The 26,248-nt window shown below is 37.9% G+C and overlaps 2 protein-coding genes across 2 annotated transcripts in view; both read left to right on the top strand.

The window, feature by feature from the left end:
* The window catches only part of mapk8ip1b (mitogen-activated protein kinase 8 interacting protein 1b), a gene marked incomplete at both ends in the record, with an annotated part of 34,206 nt that extends 22,387 nt beyond the window's left edge, over positions 1–11,819 (top strand). The window contains 9 exons of the mRNA XM_083900771.1: positions 4,327–4,408; positions 5,447–6,574; positions 7,925–8,000; positions 8,910–9,082; positions 9,864–9,967; positions 10,586–10,702; positions 11,165–11,235; positions 11,424–11,522; positions 11,747–11,819. Coding sequence (XP_083756897.1) covers positions 4,327–4,408; positions 5,447–6,574; positions 7,925–8,000; positions 8,910–9,082; positions 9,864–9,967; positions 10,586–10,702; positions 11,165–11,235; positions 11,424–11,522; positions 11,747–11,819 — 1,923 coding nt within the window. The remainder of the gene's footprint in view (positions 1–4,326; positions 4,409–5,446; positions 6,575–7,924; positions 8,001–8,909; positions 9,083–9,863; positions 9,968–10,585; positions 10,703–11,164; positions 11,236–11,423; positions 11,523–11,746) is intronic.
* A 9,768-nt stretch (positions 11,820–21,587) lies between these two features.
* LOC310936881 (N-acetyllactosaminide alpha-1,3-galactosyltransferase-like) lies at positions 21,588–24,876 on the top strand (the record flags this gene model as incomplete). Its single annotated transcript, XM_083901039.1, has 3 exons — positions 21,588–21,694; positions 23,960–24,097; positions 24,198–24,876. 3 exons carry the CDS (start codon positions 21,588–21,590, stop codon positions 24,874–24,876), a joined length of 924 nt encoding a protein of 307 aa, XP_083757165.1.
* Between the last annotated feature and the right edge of the window lie 1,372 nt (positions 24,877–26,248).

Below are 26,248 nucleotides of genomic sequence, written 5' to 3'. Positions count from 1 at the left end.
AGTCGACTCTATCCTATGTCAGCTGGGATTGGCTTACGCATTTGAATTTATGTCTGGTCATTATAGCATTGATAAAACAACAAATCTAATGACAGTGCACAGTACTTTATTAATGAAAAAATAATAATTCCCCACTTGGGCAGTCTTGTGTCTCCACCAAGCTGAGGTCCTCTACCAGAGGCTTGAGAGCCTGAGGGCTCTGCGCAGAACCTTAGCTGTTGCTAGGAGTTTTTCTGGATAGGGATCTCAGGTGTTTTTCCTGGAACCTGTTGGAACCACTATCCTAGTTTTGGGGATGATGTTCTATTAAAAGTATATACTGTATATATGAAGAGAGAAAGACAGAGAGACCGCACAACATAGCCTATTGCCACTATATGCCACAGTTGCTTTTACTCCCCACCTCTTCTCTAGCTCCTTTCTCAGCCCTTGATATTTCCCCAAATTCCCGCGTTCCTTCTTCTTGATGTTGCTGTTGTTTGAGATTGGGGGTTTATCCTCCCAGTGTGCTAGGTTGAAACCCTCTGTGCAAGGTGAGGAGCTTCCCTCTCTGGACTCAATATTTTCCTTTGGTCAGCAATCATGCCAGCATTGTAGGCAGTGTGTAGGTATTGGTGGCTGAAGACTTGTTCACAGTACTGTATATGCATACCGTATATATGAAGAGAGAAAGACAGAGAGACCGCACAACATAGCCTATGTGAGTGAGTATGACTCATACATACACAGTCCCCCACACTCCTCACTGTCAACATGATCAACCAAGCAGCACTATATTTGTCTACGATTGTTCTTTGCCCAGTTTTCAAGAGTTGGCAACAAACCCACTGTACTTGCTGCTGGGCCTTTGTGCGTGCGTGCGTCTCAACTGTCAGAACTAGAAAGCACAAAGGATGTAATTGTTTTGAAAAATGTTTCTACTTGGGAAGTCTTCCTGTCTCCTGGGACCCTGTTCACTCCCTTCATATACAAGCTTGTCAAGTCATGCACATTCTTGATGCAGCAAACGTTGCAGACATTGCTGTAATGTCAAATTGTTTTTCGCAAGCAAGAATTTAGCTGTTTATACTGATAACGTTTATTTCAATCAGACCGAAAAGCTTAAAATAGCCAATCCTTAATGGTCTGACTATGATGTTGCTTATGTATCTTCGGAGACAGTTTTCAGGGTTTGATTTTTGGTGTGCAGTAATGTGAAACGTATCTCATGATAACCCAATTTATTAATGTGGGTGTCAACAGCAATTTTAGTCAGAATAATGTAATGTGTGCTTTGTTGAACATGATTTCATTCAACCAGGCTGAGCAATTCAGCAAGTGGTGTCACATATTTCCATCAATACTGAGGATTTCAGTGGCTGTAGTAAATTTGTAAATGCATGGAAAGATGATAAAGGAAGGAATGAACGTAGGAACAAAGAAGGAAAATAAAATGCTTGAACTTAACACACTAATGTGATCAATCTGCTGTGGTGGTTGTATCTACTTTGTTTGAAAATAACTCCATCTTGCATCCATATACAGATAAATATAAAGATTTGAAAAACATCATAGCAACTGTATGTAGCCAATGTTTGATTGCGAATGTTTTTCTCTAAGGTATAACTGAGACATTACTACAGCTCCTGAAGCTCCGACAGAGCTGACAGTGAACGTTAAGTCAGATGGTGCGTGCAAGGAATGTAAGAGGGAAAGAGTGACAATACAGTGGGTGGCTGCTTCCGGGTCAGTGAATCAGGAGAAAATGCTAAGCAAACAGATAGCTATGGATAATTTGGCAGTGAGTGACAGATTTCCTGGGTTGTAAAAAAGCATCTCTAAAGTGGTGGAGCTATTTTAAAAGCAATATTACTAGCAATATATTTGATCCAGTAACTGGTCTCGTGACAGGATTATGTGCAAGAAAATAAGAAAGGTGAAAAACTGTCCAAAACCACAAACTAACAACACTATTTTAGTAAGGATGAGGCAAGAGTTTACCCACTTTAAAGGGGAGGGGTGGGTCAAATCAGAGATTAGCCACTTTAGACAGTTCCACTTCACTCTCCAGCTAAAACTTAACTGTATATTGGAGAACATATTCATGTGGTCGTATGTTAACAGTCACATCCACTCATCTTAGTCATTCTTACTCACATCCACACAAACACACACACACAGGTTTGTGCAGCTGCTGTTTTAAGGAACTGCATTGACTTCAATTAATGTTGACAACTTAAACCAAGCGTTATCCGAACCTTAAACCTTAACCAGTTAATACCCAACCCAAAACACCACCTAACTACAATTTAAATCTTCGACCTAAACTTAACTAGTTCCTTAGAACTTAGATTCTGTATAATTAGGAAAAAGTTTTGGTCTCCATGAGAACTCATAGAGATGAACTTGTTACCATGACAACCACCTTCTGTGTCTGTCTAGTATGCATACCAATAATGCAATATGAGAAGTGAGTCAAGCTGTGGGTGGACAGAGAGGGAGGTTATGTTGATCGTCATCACAGGAGTTTCCTCTTCTCTTCTCGCCTCTGCTTTGTAAGCCAGGGCTGCATACCAAACCTCATCTCTATTCTGGAAAAGGTCTGGCATGCTGAGTCACAAACAGAAAGCTGACATTTAATGAGGGCTAGATTTACAACCAGTTTGTTTTTGGCTGCGTCTACACTGAACGCTGTTCTTTCTCATCTTGTGAACCTCTGTTCACACTTCCTCTCACTGCGAAAGGCTTTGAATCTTCAGTATCTAGCCAAACATCCAAAGATTTCACAATAAAGCTTTGTTGAAAATAACTACTGAAATGCTATAGTTTCTGACATATCCAACAGTTGAAGATACAGAAGAACAGTTGTGATACTGAGAAAAAAAGACCAGCTTTCCACCTCACTCCCGCGCCTGAAATGCGCTTCTCATGTGGACAGAGTGGCTCCTCTCATCACAAGTGATCCACATTTATCCATTTATTGACCTGACCATCTATTTAAAGGAGTTATAGACTCAGTCATTCATTTCTTGAGGCTCTGTGTAACTTTGTACAAATTTGGTAACAGTGTTTGAATTAAGAATGCCTGTGATATGATTTTGCTTCAAGCATGTTATTTATCCTATGGGCTTTTGTTGTAGTAGGTATTGACTTCCTCTTGTACTGTAAATGCTTCCTTGAGAGTACTCTGGATTTTTCTTCTACACATCTTGTCAAATATTTTAGGAGTGGCCATGTCTGCATTTTGTTTCTTTGTTTGTCTTTGGTACAAAGTCTTTGTCTCTTTCCTACATCCACCCTCATAAAGCGACTGAGGTGTACAATATGTTCTCTTGTATACAAAAGCTCACTACTAATTAATTCATCAGCAGCAGCAACAAGTAAACTCTCCAAAAACCCATGACTATGGCTTCTTCAAACTGTGCCAACTCTACCTACACTCTTAGAAATAAGGGTTCCAAAAGGGTTCTTCTACAAGGGCTGAGGTTCTACCTGGAACCATTTGCTTCTGAAAAACCCTTTCCCGAAGAAAGGGATTTTCTAGGGTTCTTGGTAACACTAATGGTTACAGCAAGAACCTTTTTGATCCAGAGAACCCTTTAAAACCCCTTTCCTGAATAAATGGTTTTAAGAGGGTTCTTGGTGGAACCAGCCACAAAGGGTTTTCCTATGAGGACAAAGAGCCTTATATGGGTCTACTTAGCACTTTTATTTCTAAGAGTGTAGGCATTATCAAAAGAGGACTGTTCAGTCCCACACTAAGACTGGCATCCACTATTTTTGTGAGACCAGATCTGTAGTGGAGAATGATGGATTGGCAATGGACAACCCATCACGCGATAATGTGAAACTTTAATTAAACACACTTTTAATTAAACAAGCAAAAACAAAGTGTTTTGGGTGAAATGACCATGTAAAGTAGAATAAGTAAAAAATGCATTCTGTGATTAGATTTTTGCGAATGGCCCTCTCCTATCGATTAACAGCTCCAAATGGGCCTCCCTCCTTCTGTGTGTGTGTGTGTGTGTGTTCAAGTTCTCAGTAGCTTGGGTAAATGTCCGTTTCCCTTTTACATGCACACCATGGAGCATGAACAAAAGAATCCCTACTCGTTCAAAACAATGAAAGCTGTGTGTGTGTGCGTGTGCGTGTGTGTGTGTTGGGTGGGTGGGAGTTTGCGTTTGCCCTGAGAGAGAGAGAGACGGACGGAGACAAAAACTGGTGTACATTGAATGTCAGAGTCCAGAACTCCAGTGACTAACTCGCTCTCTCTGTGTCTCTTTTCCTCCTCTTTTTCTGTCTGTTCCTTCTTTCCCTCTTTCTCTTTCTTTTTCTGCATTTGCACAGGACACATTAAACAACAACTCTCTTGGAAAAAAATACAGTTGGCAGGAGAAAGTTTCAGTCTCGTCGTCACCACTTAAAACAGGTGAGTTTTTGTTTTTTTTCCCACCACAGACTTCAGACCAAAAGCTGTCACCATCTTCAGCTGATGACTGAAAATGTACTGTACAAACAGATGTTGTCAATTTACATTATTTGACTGTGTACTGCAAACACTACAGCTGTGTGATTTCAGTTTAATCTGGCAGGGCGTGTGTACTTGTCAAACACTAGAACAGCAGACTTTGGTGTCGTTACACAAGCACAAAGAGGGGACTGACGCTGAACAGGGGACATTTTCCAGGTCCCCTCTTTGTCATGCTTTTAAATCAAGTAAAAATCATGTCAAACTTGCTCTGGCGATTTTTTTTATATTAAGCAAAGTGGGGGCTTGGAAGTGTGTGAGTGTAAAAGTCCCTACTCAGCAGTGCCCCTGCTGGCTGGAAATAGGATTTTAACACTTCATTCACACACGTTGTTTCGTAACACTCCTCCATTGTCTGAATGTCTCGCAGCCCCAGGCAGTCTTTCAGATCGTAGTAGAGCTATTCATCAAACTATTTAGTGAAGAAACAGTCGATTGAGACACAATAAGTTGTTTTTTAAACAAAATATAAAGGGTCAGCTTTAGTAGATATCAAGTAGATAAGTTTCAAGCTTGACATTGTATTAAAATAAACAACTGACCAGAAAGCAGGAGAGCAATAAGTATTTTAAAATCTTCAAAAGAAAAAGAAAGGGATAAAATTTGAAATAAAATGGTCTGAAGAATTAGCCTTTAAAATACACACTTATACAGTCAGACTCTAAATACAACTTATTTAGAGTCTGACATGGTATTTTGGCTAAACTGTTTTTTGGGTTGCAAATAGTGCATTTTCTAACCAGTAGATTTATACTTTTTGATACCTAACCATACTTTTCTCTGGTCTTGTTTTATCTCTCTGTATTTGCTTGCCATGTGTTTGCTTGTGGTCATATTCGTCTCTGCATCATGCGTATTTGTGTGTGTCTGTCCTTTGTGTGTCATTGTCTGTTTGTGTGGCTGGGGGCATGTTGTTGTTTGCATCTGCTTTCCCTGCAGGTGAGCTCACCCCTCCTCGTGAGCACAGCTGTCTGAGTGACGAGGACAAGGTTCAGGGTGGGGGAGCACAGACCAAAGACTGTGGGACCTCCACAGATGCCCCCTGCAGACACAGCTCTGGACACTCACATGGCTCATCAACAGCAGCTGTGATATGCTCCAAGCTTCAGGAGAAGCCACCTGCTCCTCCACCACCACAGAACTACACACCAGCTCCACTGTACCCAGCAGGAAAAGCAGATGGAAGCGGGCACCACCGGGAGAGGATCCGGTATCACACGGATGTTCATCCAGAGCCCACAGAGGAGATCTATCTGACTCCTGTACAGCGATCTGCTGAAGCCCTAGAACCTCCCAACACGCAGAACCGACCCTTCCTCTCACAGCAGACTGAGCAGGGACGCATGTCCATCAGCTCAGACACTGAGGGTCCACCTCCCTACCAGCCCCTCCCAGATAGGACAAACCCCTCTATCGATGAGGAGGATGAGGTCTATGTCGCCCCACCTTCATATGCTTCCTGCGTGGAGGCCCTCATCACACCACCCAGCACAGCTTTCTCAGCTCGAACCTCCCTCGCCCTGGATCTCAGCTTGAAGGGTGAAGGAACGGGTGCTGGGGTTATGCTGAGAGCTGGGTCATCAGTAGAGTATGTGGACGCCACTGATGAAAGCTACTGTGGAGAGGACGAGGATGTTGACAGGATAATCATGGATGGAAGAATTAGGAATGGAGTAGGACAGGGTGATATCAGTGGAGACAGCAAAGCTGCCCCAGTAAGGACTTCCATGAACTCCGAGGCCAGTGGTCTTTCATATGACTCAGTCAAATACACCTTGGTGGTGGATGAGCATGCTCAGCTTGAATTGGTCAGCCTTCGGCAGTGCTACCAAGGTTACAGTGATGACAGTGACACGGCCACCATCTATGACAACTGTGTCTCCTCTCCCTACGAGTCGGCCATTGGGGAGGAGTATGAGGACGACGATGAGGAGGAAGAGGCTCATATAGGAGGAGTCAGGAGAGAGGCCACAGCATGTCTGTCTGAGGACTCCACTCCAGAAGTAGACCTGCCCTTTTCCAAGAAGTTCCTCAATGTCTTCATGAATGGACACTCAAGCTCCTCTAGTAAGTCACTGCCATTGTTTTCTTGCACTGAACCATTGTTTGGACACAGATTGTTCTTTAACTCTAGGGGGTAAATTAGTGTGTTATGTCTATATATACATATACTGTAAATTACCAGTTGTGTAAAAATGTTGGTTGTAAAACATGCACATATATGTGCCTGTGTCATGAAGTGTCTTTTAGACATAGGCCACTTAAAAACAAGTCGTATTTAATGTACATTGATTTCCTCACAATTACCTTTTTTGACTTAAGGTAATGTCACAAATATTGTTTTTATTGTGATTATAATCCATATTCAGAGAGACAGATGTTCTGAGTTTGTGGGAATGATCAAGATATCAATCAGTTAAAAGCTCTCATGTGATTAGAAACTCCACAAACTTTTAATGAGACTTGATTTGAGAATTTAGAAGTATAAATTCATGCTTTATGACTTAAGTGACATAAAACAATAATATACTGCTATTCAGAATTAATATTTGAATATTTGATTTTGTATTGTTATGCCAGTGGTCCAGATTTCCCATAATATTGTCCAGCACAGTGTGTAATTCAAACCTGCAGTTGTTGCTGCTTTGTTAATACCTCATCAAAATTCTGTTCAGAGGACAAACCCAGCTGGATGTCTAAATGGTCTGCTGGGCAGCAGAACACAGAGCCAAAAACAGTGTGTAGGTTCATGGATTTGCCTCGAGTCCCTCTGTCCAGACCATTCACATTCATGAACCAATGACAGCCACAGTGGATGTTTTACTGAAGAAAATAGGAATCAGAAACACTATGAGTGTTAGTTACTGGGTTTTATTGTTCACCTACTTCTGTTATATGCTTTGTCACCAGCATTTCTGTTTTGGCTGCTTTTTTGGACACAATTTTCAGTGAGAATAAAAATTGGGAGATTTTAAATAATCCTCATCCTTGGAGAGGACAGTTCTGTGATGGACTTGTCTTTATTCATCACCTAAGGAGAAAAATGGGAACTATAAAGAGTCATTCACTGACCAGGTTTTTTTTTTTTTTTTGCAAAACTGTAATGGCAGAAAAGAAGATTAATTGCAAATATATTTGCGAATAATGTATGTGTGGTCACTTCTTCTAATAGCCTTTGTTGCCCACTTAAATACAGTCCATGTATTTTACTGACTCATTAGAAACACCACAGCAGTTTATCTGTGACGTGCAGAAGGGGGTAACTGATATCTCCGTGGAATGTGAATTGAACATATACAATGCTAATCTGTTACATACCTAATTACAATGTCATTCATAGACTGTAAACAATGCATGTGTGCATTAAGTAAACAACAAGTGTTTGAATTGTGTTCTTTGTTCAAATATTCAAATAAGGTGCTGAATCTTTTGGCGTATACTCATGCATCATAAATGGCGAGGAGAGGGATCAGAGCCACAGAGCCATCTACAGGTGAGGAGGAAGAACTACATCCCCATCTTCATCATTATCACCAACTTCCATGCCATCAGTCCAACATATTACTGGACAAAATATCCTAATGCTCATACGCTTATTTTGTTTTATTCAAACATAAATAGATATATGTTAATGTAAGTGATTACAACAATCATAGAGTGTGTGTTCCTGAACTAGGACTGTATGTCTGAACAAGGTTATGTTCAACTTTTATATGGAGAACCTCTTTTGAAAGATTGCCAATTATTCTTGTACAGAGTTCAGTGTCAAACAGTGCAACAATCATAGCCTAGTGTTTTTAAGGTTGTACATTTTTCTTTACCACATATTTTACACCTAAAGATGAAGTGGGTGAACAAATATTTTCTAAATGGTAGCTTGGGGTGAGCAATACGAATCATCATTTGTATCAGCAAATGTGACTGTTTCTTTAATATGCTCATCTACTTAGGTCATCTTTTTGTTCTTTGTGCTTTGACATAAAATATTACCTCAAATCTGAATGTTTCCTCAGCAACACTCTTACTTAATTTGACAGCAGATATAAAGAGCTCTTTTAGAAAGTTCCACAATTGTAAATGCACGGCGGGCTGTAGTCATGTGAATAGCGTCATCTCTATGCATGAAAAGCATCATGTGATGATAGAGAACATAGCTAAAAGCAGGAGTTTGTTAAAGGGCCCCTTTGATAATATAAGATTCCAGTTCCAGTGCATGTGAAGATTTCCATAATACAACTACTACTATTTTTTCTGACCAAGTATGCTACAAATCTCCCAGAGCCTACAAGTTGGTGAATATTTGATGATCAGTCCCAAGATACTGTATCTTTGTGGTCATTCAGCTAATTAACAAGCCTTGGAAGTATGTTATATAATTACATAATGACATCTCTCTCCACAGGTTTGTCCCTAGACATGAAGATGAGTTGGAGTTGGAGGTAGATGATCCATTGCTGGTGGAGGTCCAGGCGGAGGATTACTGGTATGAGGGCTACAACATGCGAACTGGTGCCCATGGGATCTTCCCTGCTTACTATGCCATAGAAGTGACCAAGGACACAGAGAGCGACAAAGGTACTGACAGTGAAAGTACTGGTGTTTTGAAAAATAAGTCAAGTATGTTTAAATAATCTTAGCTTTTTACTTATATACACTTGTTTCATGCTCCTTAAGTTCACACCAGACATGTCTATGGTGATAATGCACATTTTCAGTTTGTATCCTCAAGAGATCGTAGGTCCTGCTCCATTTAAACTGTACATTTTTTTAATAATAAATTGTCTTCGCCAATGATAATGATAAATCGTTATGTTCATCTCAAGAGCGGTTTGAAGTTTAATCGGCTGATATTGGCCTATATGTTGTTTGATATGTAGCATTATATAAATTAAATTTAATCATTGTATTTTTTACTGAGAAAAATTAAAAGATTTTTGTGATTTTTTTTAGGCTGTGTGTCTTTCAAAATTGTCAAAATGTAACCATCTATAACAAACTACAATCCATTGTATCAACAGGCTTGAAAGTACTTTACCACTGTACCTATAAAATTTACAGTGGCATGTAACTGATGAAAAGTCAATTTGCGAATCCACATAAGTGTTTCTACCTTATTGTAACAGGTCCAGTACAAACGTGCAAAACAAGCATGGTGTAAAGATGACTGTTGATGAGTCACTGATAATATACCAGATATATCGTTTTTCTGTTGTTGTGAAAAACTGAATTTTTCATCTTTTTACATGGTCACCAGTTTTTGAATACATTCTCTAATCCCCATCTAAGTGATGTTATGTTGTCATCTCATGGGTATTTGCTATTACTCAATTACTATATTGTGTTTATCTCTGTGCAGTAAAGAGCAGTGAGTGGATGGACAGGTATCGGCTGAAATTCCTGGGATCAGTCCAAGTGCCCTGCCACAAAGGAAATGATGTTCTGTGTGCTGCTATGCAGAAGGTACAAGGCCAATGTTGTGCACTTTTGCTTGACATTAGACACAGTATGTCTACAGTATGCCTCAGGGTGTAAAGCAGTGGGGTAACAAATGTGGGCCAACTTAAAGCAACATCATGCAAATGCTTTCTCTTACTACATCATATCAAATCATATCATAAAAGTGCATGCAAATAGAATGCTCTTCACACTAGCTAAGATGTCTTTTTCCTTTTCTTACCAATGCAAAAATCACAAAGAAAAGCTCTGCCACGTTATCTAAAATTCCTAAAGATCAGACATTGAAGTTAAAGAAGAACAGAAAAAAGGCTGCAGGTACTGCAGGTTCAGGCGAGGGAATGTTGCTGAATTTGACTTGAATCTCACTTTGTGATAAACTGCACATTTCAGAGTGGCCATTTATTGTGACCAGTCCAAGGCACACCTATGTAATAATCATGTAAAGCATTTTGAAAGGATTAACCACCTCAGCAGTGGATGGCTTATCATGTGGAATACTTCAAATTATGCCACTACTGAATGTTGAACCTCTTCCGTTACAACAAGAGTTTTTGAATAATTTAAAGTATCTTTTTATTGAATCCCTGAATCAGTTTTGAATCATTTATCTTTGTTTTCCAGATCGCCACCAACAGAAGGATGACAGTCAAGTACAATCCACCTTCCTCCTGCATCCTGGAGATCAGCGTGAAAGGCATCAAGCTTGCAGTTCAAGAGGATTATTATGCTTGTGACAGAGTAAGATGTTTTCACTCTCGTTCTATATCCAGTTCACAATATATAGAATTATCTCTGGTACTCAATTGAAGCCATTGCCCTCATGTGGTTGCTAATGGACAGTACAGGATTTTGGTGAGACATTTATTTCCAGATAATGCCCTTCACTGTTTTCAACAGCAACATTAAGATCATATTTATGTATACAACACCCTAAGTGATTTTTATTAAAAAAACCTTTAGATCAATATTGCATCAAAATGTTTTGTTTGTTTTTTGATTGTAGTCTAGATCTACTAATCAGAATAGGATTAGTTGGCCAATATGAGTTTACATAGAAAGAATTTTGACTTTTTTCAACACAATAGACAACAAAACTGAACAAATCTGTTGTAAAAGTAAATCACTTGCAGTGTGTACATTTAACAGCTCATGTTATTCAAATCATTTATTTTACCAGTGTTTTCTATGCCCTTATCACAGAGTAACGAATGCAGTCACTTCTTCCAATTAAAGAATGTCTCCTTCTGTGGCTATCACCCCAAAAACAGCAAGTAAGTAACCCAACTACAGTATGAATATATAAATATATATCTATATATACATACATACACATATACAAGTGTTACTATCCAAGTGTTCATGTTGAGGTCATGACATAAGTTGCCACAAGGTGTCACTTTAAATCATTAAATGTACCCGGCTTTAAGACATGGACCTGACCTCAACCTCCTCTTTGCAGATATTTTGGTTTCATTACGAAACACCCAGCTGACCAGAGATTTGCCTGCCATGTGTTTGTGTCTGAAAACCCCACTAAACCCATCGCAGAGTCAGTAGGGTGAGTTGGACGGTTTGTGTAGTAGTTGGTAAATATTCAGTCTTTGCAACGAAGAGGTTTATGCGTTGACCTCTATTTGCTTTAATGTGATTACAAAGTTAGGATCTGGTACAGATGTATTAGATGTTGCAAATAAAGATTTTCCAACAGAATGAACAGTTCCAATGAGTTTAAAACATTTTTTTTTTTTTTTTTTTAAATGACATCTATTTTTTCCCCCACAGGAAAGCCTTCCAGTTGTACTACAAAGAGTTTGTGCTGTTCTCATGCCCGACAGAGGACATCTACCTGGAATAGCGTTGCCCTGACTTCAGCCACATCATTGTACATTATATTGTATCATAACGTAACTTTGCATGGGGGACGGGCATATTCTGATTTCAATACTATATGAAAACAAACATCTGATAAATTGGAACAGCAGTTGAGAACAGGTGAAACCTTGGAAATGAACACGTGCCAAAGGTGACATGTAGAGGATTTGATAACATGCACAAGCACAAACATACTTTCAGCTGCACGACAACGACTGAATGAGAACAGAATTAACAACCACATATGAGCTCAGAAAAACACAGTAATAGTTTTGACTGCATAATGTATGTCTTAACGTGAAGGACTAAACTAAATTATGACTAAATCAACACAAATAAGTTCAACAAAAACGTGTAGTAACAGTGAACTCTATCCTGTTAGCACACCCAATATAAAAATGCAACCACTGAGCATAATCTATTCTCTTAATCTTTTTAGTAGCTTCTTTTGGGGCCATCGTACTTAGTGAAAATACTAAGCTGAAAAGGTCTACGGAAAGCATTATTTACATTTACTTCAAATGTCAGACACAATACACTTCTAAATGGCATGAAATCAGTGACAAAAGAGTTTAATGCCAGAAAAACAAAGAAACATCTGGTTATAGGCTCAGTTGTGGTAGAAGTTGTGGCAGGAGGTCGGACACATATAATAATAAAATACAAATATTCTTTCTTACATTATTTTACAAACTCTCCAGGCACCAGAAATGTGAAATGCTCTCAGGGCGGCTGGCCCTCAGATCAGATGATGCCAGTGCTGACGAGGGAGCATAAACAACATTTTGGTGTCCTCAGATCCTCACTATTAGTGCCTATTTCTCATCAGATCATATAGACCTCCCTCAGTATATATAAGGTTTCCATGCACAGTTAAGTCAAGCAAATGCTTGTATCTCTACTATGCCTTGGACTACTGTCCTTGTCCCAGTGTACAGACACCATTGACTTCAAAAATATTTAGTTCTTTAAGAGTAGAAATTCTGTCTCCTCGTCAGTCCAAAAAATACACCAGCCTGGACTAGGCCGTGTTTTTCACAATGTTGTCTTTTATTCTGTGTACCAGCTTCTTCCATTATTTCCAGGTCAAAGCTCAGAGCTGGGAACTGTGGAGCATGTGTAGCACCGAGGCTCGTTTGGGTTAAGTTGAACGTTTACATGCAACAGTAATTCAACTTCCATCCGCATTATCTGGCTGTGTTAGTTCGACTTTGTGAATTTTGATTTAGTACAATTTCCGTTGAACTAACATGTTGACAAGTTTTTTTTTGTTGGACTAATATAAAAGAAAAAAAAAATGTTAATGTCATGTAAAAACACAGATTATTATCTTTTGAGGGATTGCCATCGAGTGTGTGATTCAATTGCAGGATTATGTTTGATATCATATGCACTGAATGCAAGCTACTGTATCTCTACTGTACCCGTGCTAACACAGAGCTGTAATAACCTTAAACAGACCCTATACACTCTTAGAAATAATGGTTCCAAAAGTGTCCTTCTACAAGGGCTGAGGTTCTACCTGGAACCATTTGCTTCTGAAAACCCCTTTCCTGAATAAAGGGTTTTAAAAGGGTTCTTGGTGGAACCCTCCAAAAGGGTTCCAGGTGGAACCTTTATAAAAAGTTCTACCTGGAGCCAAAAAGGGTTCTCCTATTAGGACAAGCCGAAGAACCTTATATGGTTCTACTTAGCACTTTTATTTCTAAGAGTGTACTTCAGGCCAAACTCCAGAAACTCTAAAAACGGAAACATGTATATCAAAATACATTCTGTTAAATGATCCATGATACTCTGAAGGAAGATTGGCAGGTTGAATATGTTCACGACTCTCTGGCTCATGTGCGCAAAGTTGCCAAACTATACAGTAGTAGCTTAGCTGTGGCATGTGGCAAGCAAAAGTAAGACTCAGTGTTAAAAGCCATGAATACCTTCAGCAATCGTAATCTGTTGTCCCCAGACATGTCATTTCACTTGACTTACACTTATAACACAGATAAAGACATGTAACTCCAAACAGCCCCTGGCTTTTAATCACAGTTGAACAGTCGACACCATAATATAGCACATTACTGCCCACTTTGTAAATTCACATTTTCTCCGATGATATTTAAGATCTGTATCAATAAAATTAGCACACACACTGAATCCATCAAAACTACCTATCTTAAGATCGAATCTGTATTTGTGTTGAGAATGTGATCATGACAGAAAGCTTATATCATTGAAGCATCCTCGAGTACTGGTACATATGCTCTAGAGTGAAAACACAAAATGTACTGCGAACATCGTCTCAGTTCAGTTTGTCTCTTTCAACAACAGTAAAATTAAATATAAGTGAGCGTAAGAGTTAAAAAGTGTGTAAAGACATGCCATATATGAATAAATAAATGAATTAATATCTGTAATTATAAACTTACATTGTCTTGATTCAACATGTAAGTGAAAGTTGTCTTAATTTGGGATTTTTTTTAGGCGTGAATTATTCTTTATTTAAAATTTTTTAATGAGTACCTCAGTGTCCTGTCATTATTTTCTGAGTATGAAAGTATTCATCCTGCACATGAGCGTCACTGGGGGGATGAAGCATTATTCGTGGACAAACTATCTCACTTTTCTACTTATTTCACTGTTAATTGTCTGTTAACTACACATCGGCATAGAATATACATTATTGCTTGTATTTCTGTGACTGGAATATTTCATGTTTTCTTGAATATTTAAAGTTTTTTGCAAATTTCTTCATTAAAATAATTTAAGTTTACTAGTCCCTCATTATGGGCCCATGTGTAGTGGTTAGCGCTCTCACCTTTGCAGCAAGAAGACCCGGGGTTCCTTGGTTTGAGGGTTCTACGGTTGGAACGCTCCAAGGAGATTGCATGTTCTCCCCGTGTGGAAAATTGTAATTGGTGGCTGCTCCATCTGCACTCCCCGCCATCTAAGGAGTCCCTATGTTTTAAAAATCAGTTATTACTGCCTTGAAATCAGTGTTTGCCCTCCAGTCAGAGTGCAGTGTTGACATTTCAAATGGTGTGTATTCCACACACACACCACAAAGAAGTCCACCTGCCTGTCTATATCACATTACTGTGTAACAGGTCACTTGACAGGTGATTTACTCAGCTGCACCAGCATTGTTTGGGATAAGAAATATACCCCATACCCTCTGACACAGTACTGACTGCATTATTTCAGTTGTTTGATTTCACTGGACTAGGTCTTTCTCAAGTATTCCTTCCTCAGTCCATTGCCCAGTTTAATTTGTATTTGTTTTATATTCAAATAAGTTTTTTAAGCTCCAATCTAAATCCACATGGTTTTCAAGTTCAATAGTTTCAATATGTGAAACCTTGGGAGGTTTAACACATGATCAGTTTGCACTGAGGCAGTAACCTGGTCCTAAACACCAGAAAACAGGTTGTTGTTTAAGTTTGAATATGCATTTTTAGCGAATATGCAGCTTGTTTCTCCTTCTGCATGTGTTTTGGGTCGTTGCATTGCATTTGCATAGTATTTGGTCTTTGTTTCCAGCATTTTAGCCATTTTAACATTTTATATTGAATTCATTAAATAAAGTAATCTTGTTAATTTTGTCTTTTCAGATTCCCCACTATTTCAATCACTTAATTTTAGAATCTAACTGTGAACCCCATGCGCCTCTCTGGCTCTCACTGAGCTGAGTAATCTTGGGTAAGCATGGGAAACTATCTGTTTGTCCCCTCGTCACACAAGAAATACAGGCTCATCTTGTCATTTTCGAATACACAGGAAAGTGTAGTTGTTGCTTGGCCTGTTCCTGCTCTTTGACATCATACCCAGACTAAATTAAGTCTCACAGCTTCTTCAGTTTATGTTTATTTATATAAATATGACGATTCGATTTGAAAAGATGCATTTCTTGCATATTCTTTTTAAAGTCCCGATACTTATGACAATGTGATGCCGATGTGCCAAAAGATTGACATATCTCGTATGAGGCGCTGATTGTAAAGTTGCACATGCTAAAATAAACAGCAACTTTTTGCCACATTTAGCAAAAAAACATGTATAAAAAACATGTGAATTTTTTTAATGTTAGTTTTGACAAGATTTACAGCAATATTTGTGAATTTTGTGACATTTACTTCTCATGTGAAAATATAATTTCAATCTTTCGTCTGAATAAAAAATCTAAATGTTAAATATAAATGTTAAATCTAAATGCTAAATATAAATATAAATGTTAAATATAAATCAAAATCTAAATGTTTCGTTTGAAACTAAATATTTAGCTAATATGCAAATTCACACTGCCGGTAACCAGATGTACCAAAATAAAAGCTTGAGGAGGTCAGGCTGTGTTTATACAATCAAATAACGAATTAAAACCACCCCAGCGAGCGAAATCAACTTGAACATACACTATTGTGATAATAGCTACCTAAACTATGTAAACGTTTTTCAAACTGTCAGGTCAAAATGTTTACATTAAAAACATAATAACGTGTCAACAACAAATATATCGATCACACCACGTATCTGATGACAGAGACGTCTGAGCCAGCGGATCATTTCAATAAGACAGGCTGAGGTAACGCTGCTCTGTGCCGGCCACTGTGCGCACCGAGCGTCCACAGAGGCGGAGCTAATCACCTCCGACAACGTCGCTGCCAAACTATAAATACGTCTTATCTTAATACACAAAACACATGTTTGGATTATGAATGACTAATTTCTCGCGTCAAATGATTTTAAAACTGCGTACCGGGACACAGAAAAATATTTATTTATTTGTATTCTCTGCTGCGACGGTCCGACGAAATGCATTCTGGGATACATGGTTTTCCCAAGTACGCTCAAGTCACCACCTGATGCATACTTGGTAAAAACGGCAGAGCGAAAAACACTTCTGAACATGTTTTTGTTGTTGTTATTTTAGGTAGTTATTATCACGATAGTATGTTTTAATTTTATTTCCCCTGCTAGTGTGGTTTTAATTTGTTATTTGATTTTATAAACACAGCCTGATCTCCTCGAGCTTTTATTTTGGTACATCCGGTTACCAGCAGTGTGAATTTGCATATTAGCTAAACATTTAGTTTCAAACGAAACATTTAAATTTAACATATATAATTATGTTTAACATTCAGATTTATATTTATATTTGTATTTATATTTATATTTATTATTAACATTTAGATTTATATTTTTTATTCAGATTAAACTTTGAAATTATATTTTCACAAGAGAAGTAAATATCACAAAATTCACAAATATTGCTGTAAATCTGGTCTCAACTAACATTAAAAAAATTCAGGATTTGGATGTATCCACACTCCCATCCTGCGAGGAATAACATAAAATATTAGACTTTAACAAGGACACTGTCATTTAGTCCTCGGCTTTCATACATCAGTTTGCTGATTGGAGCATTAACTCCAAATAACGATATCATCCTGCTCATGTTCTTGCAGTGACTTATTGTTTTAACTATACATGTATTATCCATTATTGTTTTATTATATATTAACCTTTAGCATATAACAATTCGGACCATTCATAATTGTTGATAAATGATCTCATATTACTCGCAACTGATTTGTCTTTCTTTTTCTAGTTAAATATTCTATCAAATGTGACTGAAATATAGCTACAGCCTACCTGTGACTACAGAGCCCTTGGATATGTTTTTTCTTCATTTTGTGTGTCTGTATGCACAAGATCCAATTAGTGCATGAATGATATTTATCTTTTGGGCAAACATACAAGATAAAGGGAGAGACCTCGGCTGTCATGCATGGGTCTTGTTTGTCTCCTTTTGTGTCCCTCTCTGATTTATTTGGTGCTCTTCCCTGTCAGAGATAAACTTAATAGCAAAGGACAGTGCCAAATGGATTGTACTGTATATAAAAACCAATCAATCCAATCCAACTTTATTTGTAAATCACTTAAAAACAACCTCAGTGGACCAAAGTGCTGTACAGAATAATACATAAAAGACACAATTAATAAAAGCCTTTTATGAGGTTCACACAACAATGAGGATAAAGACATACAAACATGGCTAACAACCACAATAAAAATAGATCAAATAAAAGAAATACATCTAATTAAATGGAAATAACATCAACAGTGACACAAATAGGCAAGAGGCCTGTCTTTTGTGCAATGGCAGATCATCCCACTGTTTTGAGGACACAACAGCAAAAGCAGCTCTCTTAAAAGAGCTGATTATGTGCTGTGTAGAGTTTTAAAAAATGGATTGGAAAACCTCAAGAATAATGTGCTCTTCCAGAAAGGCAACACAGTTCAGATTCCGTTCTTTAGTAATTGTAAACAAACAGTTCAGACCAAAAACAAATACAACACTCATAAAGCGCTTTTGATGGCAAAACAATAATTTATTTGCAAATAAACTTCATATCCACAACTTTTACATCTGACAAAAAACCTTTTTACTATGTATGTATGTTCATGTGTGTTTGTGTGTGTGTGTGTTCTCAACACTCAAAAAGGGCTTTTGATGGCAAAATAATGACTTATTTACAAGATTCATCAGTTGAACATTTTATGGGGTCTATGTTACAGTGTAATTGGAATGTTTTTTTCCTAAAAGATTTTTGTAATTTCTGTTTTACATATAATATAATATAATATGTAAAACAGAAATATATAGATCATATTATGATCTACATACATAATACACTTTGCATGCATTCTTATCCCTTTTAGCCCACATCTGACAGGGGAGATACAGGGAGCCAATACTGCAGGGAGGCACCTGGGGTGGTATAACAGAATTGTGCAACAAATGGGAGATGGGGACCCCCCGATTATTAATGGGTATTAAATACCCATTGGTGGTGGTGACGTCTATAGAGTTAATATAAATAATATACTATATAAGGAAATTAATACAGGAAGAGCTGCATAAAAATAGGAAGTCTAGTGGACCTGGAAGAGGACTATCTGCTGCACACATGAAAAGTGAAGGACCACATGTTTGAATGCAAAGTGTTTTCACCAGGTCTGAAAAACGGGTTTTGGTGTCTCAGTGCATGACATTCTGTAGCATAAGGGGGAGTAGACTTTTCAGCAGGAAAGCCAGAGTCAAACATCTCTGAGGACAGTATACCAGGGGTTTAGATTTACCCATACAGCTTCAAATATTAATATAACATAGCACCAGGAACAGATGGATTGAGTCTCAAGTTTGTACCAGTTTTTTTTTTTACATCAGTTTACCAAATTGGAGCGTTCCATCAGAGGGAAATCCAAATCTTTGTAAGTATCACCCTGCTCATGTTCTTTAAATGCAGATATACCAGTGACACTTTTAGGACAACTGTGATACTTTATTGTAGATAAACGTCAAATTTCATATAACTTGTGAGGCATTTTGTCTTAAATAGTTTTCTTAAAGAACCGCGTTACTTTAAAACCAGTCAAAAGTTTGATATTTGTATTATGTTTTTTGTTGGATTTATGTATGTTTAGGTATCTGTTTTCATATGCATTGTTAATTAATGTCATTAGACACTAAATATATTTCCAACAGTTTACAGGTATACATGTATTTAAAATGATCATATTCCCTCAAAACCATTCAAGCTTTACTTCTCGTCACCCCTGTGCAAATTAAATATTTGAAGTGAAAGGAAGTAAGTACAAGCATTAAAGTATTTATCTGAATATGTGAGAATAAAATAATAAAATCTCGCCCCACATAGTGTTAAGTAATGAAGCAGAATGCTTGTCTCTTCACTCAATAACTGCTTTAAAAAAAAAAAAAAAAAAAACAGAGAAAACCTTTGAGTCAATACCATGCGAGACATGTGAAATACATATGAATGGTCAATACATCTGGTTAAACCGGTTTTTAACTGCAGAACATGTGTGTGTGTGTGTGTGTTAGGGATACTGTTCTTTGAGATTTCTGGAAAACTGAGGACTGGGTTTCACAGCCATGAGGTAACATCTCTCACATTTCATGTTTTTTTTGTGGCCAAGTTGTTGAAAACAGTAAGAAATTTTGGCTCGACCATACAAATGAGGTACTTCAGTCACAAGGTTTTGTGATTATAATATATGTTTTAAATTCAATTAACCTACCATGTTTTGAACTTCAATGAATAGCTTGATTAGAATGATGTCACAAATCAAGAAATTCATAATGCACATGGCACTGTGCGGTAATATTTTGCAAGGACAACCAGTTATTTGAAACTGGTTTTACGACTCCACATTCCAGATTTGAAACTACTCACTCAAGATTGAGGGATATATTGCTGTACCATTGGCAAAGGTTTGGCTTTGTTTTTTAGACAGCAGGGCATCTGACAGTGGTTGAGAAGTTCACATCACAACGCAATTAGGAGAAATCACAACAACATTAAGAGAAAGCACAACGCCACTAACTTCTGCAAAAACAGGTTGAGTGAAAACATTTTTTAGAGAACTACTTTTAACATGTTGTTATTGTTCATAATAAAATGATTATGAGTGATGGGAAGCACCGGCTCGTTCCAGTAGAAGTTAATTGTGTTGTGATTTCTCTTAATTGCGTTGTGACTTGCACTTCTCGGCCATCTCTTCTGCCCTCCTCAGAACTGTCACCAGATATATTATGTGTAAGTGTCTTATCAGCTGTTGTTGCGTAGGCACACTCTTAGAAATAAGGGTTCCAAAAGGGTCCTTCTACAAGGGCTGATGTTCTACCTGGAACCATTTGCTTCTGAAAAACCCTTTCTCAAAGAAGGGGTTTCTCAAGGGTTCTCGGTAACACTAATAGTAAGAACCATTTTTTCCAGAGAACCCTTTAAAACCCCTTTCCTGAATAAAGGGTTTTAAAAGGGTTGTTGGTGGAACCCTCCAAAAGGGTTCCAGGTGGAACGGTCATAAAAAGGTTCTACCTGGAGACAAAAAAGGATTCTCCTATGTGGACAAGCCGAAGAACCTTATATGCTTCTACTTAGCACTTTTATTTCTAAGATTTGACATCAGGTGTCAGGTCTGAGGAAGGCGGAAGATATACCCCGAAACTGGTTAACAAGGTAAAGGAAAACATCCTTTTGTCTCAAAAAAGGAATCAAAAAACAGTTCAATCAGTAGACATAATGAATTTTCACAACATACATTTGAAACTGTTTGGATCAGGATCAGGTTTACATTTCAATATGGTTTCCCCTGTTCTGTTTCTAGAATGAAGTGATTTTTCTTACTGTACTTTGTTATTATTGTAATTTTTTGCAATTTTGGAGCAACCTGGAACAATAATTTATTTCGGAATTAATAAAGTTCCATATTAGAACCATACAAGGTTCTTCGGCTTGTCCTAATAGGAGAACCTTTTTTATAAAGGCAAGAACCCTTTTGAAAGGGTTCTCTGGATCAAAATGGTTCTTACTGGAACCATTAGTGTTATCAAGAACCCTTGAAAAACCCTTTCTCCAGGAAAGGGTTTGTTTTTCAGAAGCAAATGGTTCCAGGTAGAACCTCAGCCCTTGTAGAATGACCCTTTTGGAACCCTTATTTCTAAGAATGTATGACCATGTGCCACTGGGTTCATTATGAATTTCAAATAAGGTTGAGAAGTTTTGTTTTTGTTTCTCTACGTTTGTATCATTGCAGTCTCAATGAAAAGGTTGTGAGAGCTGGGGCACTCTCCGGTCTTCTCTTCGTTGTTATCAGCTTCAACTTCATATTTACAAGGTGAACAAATGCAAATGTATGTGCACGTATCACTTCAAAATTGTTGTGTTCCAGTCTAATGATGGTGGCGGATTTTAGGTACCCAACACCAAAGTTAGTCGACCTGCCACCACCAGACGACGAAGAAGAACAACAGATCATCGATATGGATAATACACTTGACTATGGGTAAGACATGTTCGTCTTTAGGATCGGTTGCATCGGCTCAGCGGTTACGTTGTATGTTACTTTGACAGTAATGCTTTTTTTAAATGCTTTAACCTCTTGCTGCTTGTTAGAATGATTACTGCACATCACTGCATAACCTTACACAGTGGTGCTTGTACTGGATACCTCATAGTGACCTGCATGCAATGCAGCTCATTGTTTGTCTAATTACGTCAAACACCCATGTGACCTGTGCAGGGCAGGTGGCTGAAAGGATGTTTGAGGAGAACGTTTCAAACTACAAGGATGTTAGCATAGTGTCTAGTTAAGTCAGGTCGACTTTCACCCGTGAAAATATGACAATGATGCCTTTTGGTTTAAGTCTGGTGGGACAGCTTTTACGACATGGCAGAGTAGTTGTTCAGTGTCTCTATAGTTTTCTCCTAGTCTTGATGACCACTCAAAGGACTTTACAGAGCAGTTGCCCTTCACACATCTATCTATAAAGCAAGTTGCGTCTGTGTGTCTTTGCATTAGCATGCTACTATTTTGCGGCTAACGTGACAAACTTGTTTCCAAAGGTAAGCTAGCGAGGCTACGATTAGCATTAGTGTAAGGCTAACATAATACAAACACTGTGCAACTCATTAGTTTTTTTTTGTTTTTTTCGATTAGCATTAGCGTAGCCAGCTGTTGTGACTGTCAGCCACGCCAGATGTTCCTTATCATGCATTACCATGACTTAAAAAATCTTCTTCAGCTCCCACAGGAATACTTCCTACGGGCACTGCACTAGTTTAAACCAATTCACTCATCTATCACACCATTTACATGATTTCAGCACGGCCATCAATAGGAGTAATAATTGGTAATAATCTGGTGTTTCTGCAGTGCAATGTGCAATATCACAAGCTACTTCCTGTTTAACCAACTTCATGGGAAGTTAATGCTTTCGTATGTGAACAATACAGAGTAACTGTCCGTCACATAGTTCCAATTTAAAACATTAGGGTGAACTAAAATCACCTCAGCAGTTATATTTTTGAAAGTATGCAAATAAATACTGCAATGCTGCACAACTTGGCTAACCTGCTTAACAACTTAACACTGAGTAAAACCTGATATAAACGTGTGTTGCTTCTTCTTCATGAATTACAAACACTGGTGTTTCAGTCATAGACAAAATGCTTGTCAGTCTGAATTCTGCTCTCAAATTGGTTTTACTGATGTATTTTTCAGATTTTTCTGATTGTAGGGTTGCCAAACAGCCTGTAAAATAAGGATTTGTTCCATATTTTGAAAGATAAAAGATGAAAAGATGATGACAAATCACACATTCGTCAACTGTGTGATTTGTATGAGTGAAAATAAAATCATCCTCCTGCTGGCAGGAACTTTTAATTGGTCATCAAATTCACTCTGTATTGTAGCAACAGAGAAATGGTAATGGTAAAGGTAAAATGGCGACAGGAGGTGTAATGCAAAAATTACAAATAACTTCTGCATCTTTTACTCAACTGAAAGTAAAGTGTGTAGTGTGTGGTGGTAATGCAACCTATGTAAGTGCACTATAGGTAACTTTTCCTGCAAAGTTTCAACAACAAAAAATTGTTCAAGCCATTAGTGACTTCACCCATGCGCTGTTAAAATTGTGTCATTGTTCAGTATTTTACTTTGGAGTTCCCTCCTACACACCAGTGTAATATAAGATATTTATATTGTAGCGTGTTGGGAGGGTAAGTGGGCGGAGCTACGGTGGATGCCTTCCGTTTTGTTAAGCATAACTGTGTTCCAGTTAACGAGGTGCGGTGTGTTTTATGCAGGCATGTGCAGTGATCATTGTTGCACACGTTTGGTTAGATTGCTGTGGGTTTGTTGTGTTTTTTGTGTTACTCATGTACTCACGCAGATCATGACCCTCTGGATTGTGACTGAGTGTGTTGACTTCCTAAATCACAGGTGTGTGTGTCACAGCAAAAGGCACTTCCTGTCAAATGTGCATCATTTCCTACCTATTATCTATAGAGGGTTTTTTTTTTTTATTGTGCTAGCAAGTTATTCTGTAATGCAAACATTTCTTCAAATTTTTCTTGCAATACTTGAATGCTAGAACCTGGTGCTTTATATATTGTTCATTGTTTTTTTTTTCTCATATATATATAGTATATACACACTTCCATACATAATCATTGTGACAGTTATGATTATTCTTGTTAATATAAAACTTATGTTATTATTATACTAATACACCACTCTAATAACACTGTATTTACTGCATTTTTTCAGGGCCAGAACGGATGTTAAGACGAGAACATATTGGATGGCTCCCATCATATGGGAGGAAATGTTTGACCATCATTATTACAATATAATGCACATTCACCTCCATTCGTCTGTGGCACTCACTGTGTTTGCTGTTGGCAGGTTGGTTTCCCTGTCAACTAAGTACAGATACATCAGATACAAATATAGAGAAAAAGTGATCATAAATGTTTGATAGTTTAACCCCCATCTCTTTCTCAAGGTACCTGGATGCCTACATCAAGACCTTCCTTACTTCAGCAGAAAAACACTTCATGGTGGGCTTACCAGTGACATATTACGTGTTTACAGATACACCAGAGAAGGTACCACACATTGTACTTGGTCCTCTGCGAAAATTGAAGGTTATCAAGGTAGATAAGCACTCGAGGTGGCAGGACATCTCTATGATGCGAATGAGGACAATATCAGACATCATAGAATCAGAGATTCGTCACAGCTTCAGATATGTGTTCTGCTTTGATGTGGATCAAGAGTTTAAAGGGAGATTTGGCACAGAAGCTTTGGGGGAGTCTGTGGCCTTGCTCCATGCCCACTATTACAAACTTCCAAAGTACAGGTTCACCTATGACAAACACCCTAACTCTAAAGCATTCATGGAAACTGGAGATTTTTATTACCATGCTGCAATCTTCGGAGGATCTTGGAAAAATGTAAAGAATTTGACTGATGTCTGCTATCAGAGAATCATGGAGGACAAAATGAATAATGTGGAGGCTCAGTGGCATGACGAAAGTCACCTAAACAAGTACTTTTGGCTAAACAAACCAAGCAGGCTGCTCTCCCCTGAGTATTGCTGGGACATGTCACTTCCTGCCTATGACATACGTACCACCCGTCTGATATGGGCAACAAAAGATTATGACAAACTTCGCAACTAAGTCAAAGAAAACTCCAAAGCACTCTCTTTAATTAAAATATGTTTAAAAGGGAACTAAATCCCCCCTTATAAGGCTAATACCACCCACTGCTTTATTTTTTTTAAATGCCAAGAAGTGGGCTGGGAGAATGGGGATCAATTCAAAGGGTGTAGTCTGGTAGTGAATCTGACACCAAGCATCAGCTGTTTGGGAAATCCCATACACTATTGAGAGATGTACCATAACTATAGCTTCTCCATCACTCACACTGCGCGTTGTGCGGTGAAGATAGAAAGACGATATAGTGATTTGCCAATTTTTAAATTAAAACTTAATTGTGAAAGATTTGCACCTGGATCAACAAATAAAATTACTACATACTCATTTACATTAGGTTTCACTTATTTAGTGAGCAGTTTAGTTTAGTTTTATCAGGGTGTCAAACACATCCTATGGAACAAGAGGCCATCTTATAATGTTGGTCCACCAATGGGAATCTTCCATTTGGACATGGGTGGTAGTTTTGAGAGGGTTTGAACTGCAGGGCCAGCACCTGGCAGCAAGTTTGGTCCAATATATTAACAACTGAAAGAACATGTTACTATCATTAGGTGAATATTATACAAAAAACTGTAGACATGTTAAATAAAACACTAGTGGATTATGAAAACCAAGAGCCACAGCTTCACTGATCCCAAAATCTTAATTTTTAAGAAGCCTTGTTACACATAAGAGTGGACAGACACATAAATATCTTGTTTTTGTATCTATCTGTATGTTATTTTATTGTTTATCTGTGTACATTTAATTGTGGCTTTTAGTTTTGAGATTTGACGACCATTTTTTTGATCTGTGACCATAAAAAAAATCCCTTATTGTTGCTTCTAAATGTTCTCTCAATTATTTATTTGTTGGGCCAAGCTCGATCCCATCTGCTGGGTGTTCTTGTGTTTACAACCTCTCGAGGCCCCCACAACACAAACATGTTTGCATTTGACTTTGTTTACATGTTTACCATCCAAAAAGCATCTCCGACCAACCTTATATGTTATTTGCATGTGCAAACTGTTTGATTTAGAAAACACTATAAATTTTTTGCTCACGCCCACAGTGGGCTGATCTGATTTTTGGTGGTGTGGGTATCTATTATTACGATTAAATAAGTGTGTTATTCTTTTCTTCTTCCCACTCCATTTAGATGTGTGTTCACACTTTATTTGTTTTTATTATTATTATTATTATTATTATTATTATTGTTATATGTTTTATCTTTTATTTTCTGCCTGTTGTTTTGTGGTTTTTACTATTCTGAATAAAATGTAATCCTTCATATTTGAGTGTTTACTGCCTCGCAACTAAATCTGGAGTGTGACAAGAGACTTGAGAGTTGAGA

This window comes from Microchirus variegatus, assembly GCF_963457635.1.
Source record: "Microchirus variegatus genome assembly, chromosome: 14".
Lineage (NCBI taxonomy): Eukaryota > Metazoa > Chordata > Actinopteri > Pleuronectiformes > Soleidae > Microchirus > Microchirus variegatus.
This window is presented reverse-complemented; position numbering and strand designations above follow the sequence as displayed.